Source organism: Desmodus rotundus, chromosome 6 (genome assembly GCF_022682495.2).
Source record: "Desmodus rotundus isolate HL8 chromosome 6, HLdesRot8A.1, whole genome shotgun sequence".
Classification (NCBI taxonomy): Eukaryota; Metazoa; Chordata; class Mammalia; order Chiroptera; family Phyllostomidae; genus Desmodus; species Desmodus rotundus.
The window spans coordinates 109,584,036-109,590,035 of record NC_071392.1 but is presented as its reverse complement, the minus strand read 5'-3'; the positions used below and the strand labels follow the sequence as shown (position 1 = coordinate 109,590,035).

At 61.3% G+C, this 6,000-nt stretch overlaps 1 protein-coding gene across 1 annotated transcript; it reads left to right on the top strand.

Moving 5' to 3' along the window:
- The first annotated feature begins 305 nt into the window (after positions 1 to 305).
- Positions 306 to 5,087, top strand: SLC32A1 (solute carrier family 32 member 1). The gene is made up of 2 exons (XM_024559828.2): positions 306 to 934; positions 3,183 to 5,087. The coding sequence occupies exons 1-2, from the start codon at positions 542 to 544 to the stop codon at positions 4,368 to 4,370; spliced, it is 1,581 nt and encodes a 526-aa protein (XP_024415596.1). The 5' UTR covers positions 306 to 541; the 3' UTR covers positions 4,371 to 5,087.
- The last annotated feature ends 913 nt before the right edge of the window (positions 5,088 to 6,000 follow it).

The following is a 6,000-nucleotide window of genomic DNA, read 5'->3' as shown; positions in this document are numbered from 1 at the left end:
CACCCCGTCCTCCGCACCCCTCCTTCGCGTGCTCCCCCCCTCCTGCTGCCTTCTCGTGGGCGCCCTTCTGCCCCCACTTCCAGTTTCCCGAGTTCCCTAATCCCCCTTTTCTCTCCCCCTTGCCCCCTCCTCACACCCCCTGCCTCCGGGTGGTTCCCCTTCCTCATCACCGCCCCCCCAACCTCCTGATTCCGAGGGGCGGGAGCGCATTGGGCTGCGCACGGGTGGGGGCGCCGCGCCAGCTTCGCGTAGCTGCTCTGACGCCGTCGCCCGCCGCCGCCGCCGCAGCCCGAGGAGCCCCGCGGCAGCTCCGCAGTGCACTCGCCGCCGCTCCGCCAGACCCGCGGCCCGCCAGCACAGCGTCAGCCCGGAGCAAGCCTCAAACGCCAGCCGAGGGGGGTCATGAGCCAGAGCGCCCCGGGGCACCGCGGGGAAAGCCAGCAAAGATAGCGGCCTCGCGCGCCCCTGGCCCCCGCCGCTTTGCCGCGCGTCCCCCGCATCCTCAGCCGCTTCTGTCCTTTCCGTGGACCCCGCCGCCGCCATGGCTACCCTGCTCCGCAGCAAGCTGTCTAACGTGGCCACGTCCGTGTCCAACAAGTCCCAGGCCAAGGTGAGCGGCATGTTCGCCAGGATGGGGTTCCAGGCGGCCACGGACGAGGAGGCGGTGGGATTCGCGCACTGCGACGACCTGGACTTTGAGCACCGTCAGGGGCTGCAGATGGACATCTTGAAAAGCGAGGGCGAGCCCTGCGGGGACGAGGGCGCCGAACCGCCCGTCGAGGGAGACATCCACTACCAGCGTGGTGGCGGCGCGCCCCTGCCGCCCTCGGGCTCCAAGGACCAGGCCGTGGGGGCTGGTGGCGAGTTCGGGGGCCACGACAAGCCCAAGATCACAGCGTGGGAGGCAGGCTGGAACGTGACCAACGCTATCCAGGTGAGCCAGGGATTCCCAGCTCTGCCACCCCCCGCACCCCATTCCAGCTGCGTGTACCAGGCCCTACCTCCCGTCCCCCACCAGGTCCCCAGGCGACTGAGCGAGAAGACCCTGTCCTGTGCCCGGTATCTCCCCCTTTTCCCATCTCTCCCAGCCGCGTGCGGGAATCTACGCCTCCAGGCAGTGTCTCCCGTCCAGAACCACACAGCACCCCTCGGATCCAGTTAGGCCGAGGTTCGGTCGGAGACACCTGCCCTGAGACCCCGGAAAAGGGAGGGAAACAGAAGCAGGGTATCTGGGAGGGGTGAGGGAGAAAGAAAATCAGGATCGGAGGAAAGGGTTTTGTTTGGGACTCTGGAATGGATTCACAACTTCATTTTCGGGAGGGGAGGAGAAGGAAAATCCGGCAAGCTGAGTGGGAGTCCCCTTCCTGACACACCTGCATATCCACGCACGCACGTATTTAGGGAGGCACACACGCCCACAGCCATCCTCCCCCAGGAACAAACGCCGGGTACAGGTGCACACAACACGCATCTTTATAGAGAGCACAGGATTATCCTCCAACTCACCTTCCTTGTCACTACACCTCCAACACGCAGAAGCACACATCTGTACATGCCAGCACACACACGCAAACCCGTCTGAACGCCACACACGCGCACAGATGTACACAAGCATGTGCACCCAAGTGTGGTCACACCGGCACATGTGGTCCGTGGAACCTCAGGTGCACCTGTGCACAGATTCACCCTTGTCGCCCGAAATCCCGGCTACACCGCAAAGAGGGGACCAGCTCCTCCGCATCTGACCTTGGCGAAGCCGCCTGTAACTGTTCCGAGCCGCGCGCCATCCTTTCACCCCTACTCTCGACACCCCTCCCCCCACTGCCCGCCAGGCGGCGCCGGACTCCTCCGCCTGGAGAAGGTTTGAGGTCCGCACCTCCACCCCGGGAGCTGATGGGGGCCGGCAGGCCGCGGCTCTCGGGGTGGAAGCGGCCTCAGCCCCAGGCGCCCGCAGGCCCTGGGGCTTGCCTCCCCCTACTGCGTCCCCGAACAGCACGGTCGTTGGCGTGCAGAACGTGGGTTTACCGGGAGCGGGAGGCCGCGGCGGGGTTGCTTGGGGTCCCGGGCTCTGTGCGGCCCTGCGCACTAAGTGGCCGGTCCCGAGGCGCTTCCTTCTCCAGGGCTCGGGGACGCAGCCCGGCGGTACCAAGGACGCGGGGTGGGTGGCGCCCGCAGGGGTTGCCGTCTGCGCCTTCGCCGGGGTCATCTTTGCAGGCCCCGTTCCGTAGGCCCGGGAGGAAGCCAGGGCGGGAGCCTGGAGGCCCGCAGGCCTAGGGAACCCTGGATTTCGTTAGCTTTTCTTCCCCCTATGGATTCCAAACCCTCCTTCCACAGCTGTGCCCGCCTGATCCACTGCGTCTAGTTGTAGATGCCCACTTCACGCCGCGCTCATCCCGCTTGCCTCTACTCTTCCCACTCGGTCCCCTTCTCGGGGATCGGCCTCTCCGACCCAGCTCCCGCCTGGCCTCAAGGCTTCTACCTCCAACCTTGCCTCCTCCTCCCCCCGCGCCTCCGGCCTCAAACCTAGAGCCCTGCGCAAAATTCCTCACGTTCCCTACCTTCCCGCCTGCCTGTGTCTTGCCTCGCACTCCGACCCACCTCCTCTCCGCCCTCGTCTTCCTCCCATTGCCGCCTTCAACGTTCTCTTCTCCGCTTCGGCCTCCAGGCACCCACATTTCCCTCCTGAGATCTGCTGCACCCCCTCGCAGTCCTACCTTAAATCCCGCGCCCCTCTTCCTAGGTGGCTCAGACTCAGCCCTCACCTTTCCCCGAGCTCTTTCTGGCCACGCCCCCTCCTGCGCCTTCTCACCTCTTGCCACGTCCCCCACTTCTGCTTCTGTCCCCAGGAAGCACCCTCACTGATCTCCACATTCCCGTCCTCTCCTTGTGGTTTGACCTCACACGTAGTCCACACCGCTCTTCCCAGCCTTTAGCACACCTTTCCTTCTCCATTCCGTTTTTACACACCTCCCTCCCCACCTCTGACTCAACACCGGCACTCCCATTTCAGCCTACCTTTAACTTCTGTTGCGGGCGCCCCCTGCCTAGGACTCGCTCTCCTTAGCGCCCCCTACGGGCTACCGCCTTAAGTCACGCCCCCAGCTTTAAGTCACGCCCCCAGGGCCCTTCTTCCAAGGCCGCGCCAGCTCAGCACTCGGTCTGCTTGCTTCTCCGCTTCACAGGGCATGTTCGTGCTGGGCTTGCCCTACGCTATTCTGCACGGCGGCTACCTGGGGTTGTTCCTCATCATCTTCGCCGCCGTGGTGTGCTGCTACACCGGCAAGATCCTCATCGCATGCCTGTACGAGGAGAACGAGGACGGCGAGGTAGTGCGAGTGCGGGACTCGTATGTGGCCATCGCCAATGCGTGCTGCGCTCCGCGCTTCCCCACGCTGGGCGGCCGCGTGGTGAACGTGGCGCAGATCATCGAGCTAGTGATGACTTGTATCCTGTACGTGGTGGTGAGCGGCAACCTCATGTACAATAGCTTCCCGGGGCTGCCCGTGTCGCAGAAGTCCTGGTCCATCATCGCCACGGCGGTACTGCTGCCCTGCGCCTTCCTTAAGAACCTCAAGGCCGTGTCCAAGTTCAGCCTGCTGTGCACTTTAGCCCACTTCGTCATCAACATCCTGGTCATCGCCTACTGCCTGTCGAGGGCGCGCGACTGGGCCTGGGAGAAGGTCAAGTTCTATATCGATGTCAAGAAGTTTCCCATCTCCATCGGCATCATCGTGTTCAGCTACACGTCGCAGATCTTCCTGCCTTCGCTGGAGGGCAACATGCAACAGCCCAGCGAGTTCCACTGCATGATGAACTGGACGCACATCGCCGCCTGCGTGCTCAAAGGCCTCTTCGCGCTCGTCGCCTACCTCACCTGGGCCGACGAGACCAAGGAGGTGATCACGGATAACCTACCCGGTTCCATCCGCGCTGTGGTCAACATCTTCCTGGTGGCCAAGGCGCTGTTGTCCTACCCGCTGCCCTTCTTCGCTGCTGTCGAGGTGCTGGAGAAGTCGCTCTTCCAGGAAGGCAGCCGCGCCTTCTTCCCCGCATGCTACGGCGGCGACGGCCGTCTCAAATCCTGGGGGCTGACGCTGCGCTGCGCGCTGGTCGTCTTCACGCTGCTCATGGCCATCTATGTCCCGCACTTCGCGCTGCTCATGGGCCTCACGGGCAGCCTCACCGGCGCCGGCCTCTGCTTCCTGCTGCCCAGCCTCTTCCACCTGCGTCTGCTTTGGCGCAAGCTGCTGTGGCACCAAGTCTTCTTCGACGTCGCCATCTTCGTCATCGGCGGCATCTGCAGCGTGTCCGGCTTCGTCCACTCGCTCGAGGGCCTCATCGAGGCCTACCGAACCAACGCGGAGGACTAGGGAGCCAGGGCAATCTCCCGCGCTCCTTCCCCTCCCTACCAACCCACCCCCACTGACCCAGTGCGCCCGGCTGCCGCGCTTGGGAAGCCAAGCTTTAAACATCTCCGGTTCCTAGTTTCTTATTATTGGGGATGGGGTTGGGGTGGGAGGGGTTAGGGATCCACAATCCATAGCGTCTGCGTTTCTCTTGTCCTATCTTTTCCACAACACCTTGGTTTCGGGGGAGGCGAGGGCGCATTTGTGGGCAGGGTTATCTGACCTTCCACGAGGGGCCCCGACACCTTGGCCCCGTCACCAAGAGAGGTGGGAAGGGAGGGAGAGGGGGCGCAGCTCGCAGGCGCAGAATCTTGACCTTATGGGGACATTTCACAGCCATCCAGTGCTCGGAATATGCAGCCCAGCCATTTCCTGCAAGAGCGCTTCCCATTCCGTAGACATTTCAACCCTGCAACGGGACAGGCTGGCGGGAAATCCGTTTCGGGTGGGCGATTTCCCTCCGCAAAGCGGGAGGCAAAAAGCCGCGGCGGGGCGGGCTTGCCCGAGGGTTTTCAGGAATCCAAACTCATCTTGTGCAATTAATTTATCAGGTCGTGGAACTGTTCTGTGTGTGTGGTGTGCTCGTGGTGAATAAGACGAAATGTATATCAGAAAAAAAAATCTATCTCTAATTTAGAGTGCGGTGCATAATTATATCCGCAAATAAAGAAGAAACAATGGTGCCCGCGGCCTCGCGTCAGTTCTGCGTTTTGCATCCGCTCAGGTCCCAGCGCTCCTTGGGCGGCGGGGGAACCGGCTCTAGCCGGCCTGGTGAAGCAGGTGGGCGTGATGAAGCACCTGTATTTAAAGGGTCCTGGGAAAGCTCCAAGGACCGAGACGGAAGGTTGGGCCGAACCAAGGGGCGACTCTACAGGCTCTTCAACCGCCCGGAAAAGGTTTGTTTGGAATCTCTCCTCAGGGTTGGATCCAACTGAGAATTTGGTGGATGCTCTCAACCTCCAATTAAAAAAAAAAAGATTTTATTTATATACAAAGCACTACACGTTTGTTCAATGAATATTTATAGACAGCCTATCATAGCTGGGACCGTGCTAGGTTCCAGGAGGAACAAACTCAGTCCTGCCCTGTGGAGCTTACAGCCTAGTAGAGAGTCAGGCAGCAAACAAGGACATGCAGAAATTCACAGCATGACTGCCTGGTCTGGAAGGCATCTCTCACCCTAAAGAACACCCCACCCCACCCCACCCCTAAGCCCAAACTGAGGTTTACACAGCCACAGTGAAGAGATCGGGCTGTTTTAGAACCAGCAGCCCTGAGCCTTTTGGGTCAGGTCTTCCCTTTGTTTGTGCAGCCTGTTTAAACATGTGTTTGCTTGAATTACCCAGTCTTTTTTCGTGCAGTTATTATTGCACGAGAGGAGCCGCACTCACACTGCCTCCAGGAATGCCTGTCCTGGAACGGTTAGAAAAGGCTGTGGTTACACTTTCTAGACGGGATCAGGAGAGCAGGAAGGCTGGGGAGTTCCTGGGGTTCCTCTCTCACCCCAAGAGAAACCACTTAGGAGGTTCTTGGTCTCTACCACCAAGGCAGAGGACTGTTTGGAACGATTTCTCCGGATGCAGTTGGTATGGGG

What these genes read in the sequence shown, in the direction of transcription:
- SLC32A1 (XM_024559828.2), top strand. Translation starts at nt 542, where the DNA reads ATGGCTACCCTGCTCCGCAGCAAGCTGTCTAACGTGGCCACGTCCGTG. An exon ending in ACGTGACCAACGCTATCCAG is followed by an intron (nt 935 to 3,182) that starts GTGAGCCAGGGA and finishes TCCGCTTCACAG; the next exon opens with GGCATGTTCGTGCTGGGCTT.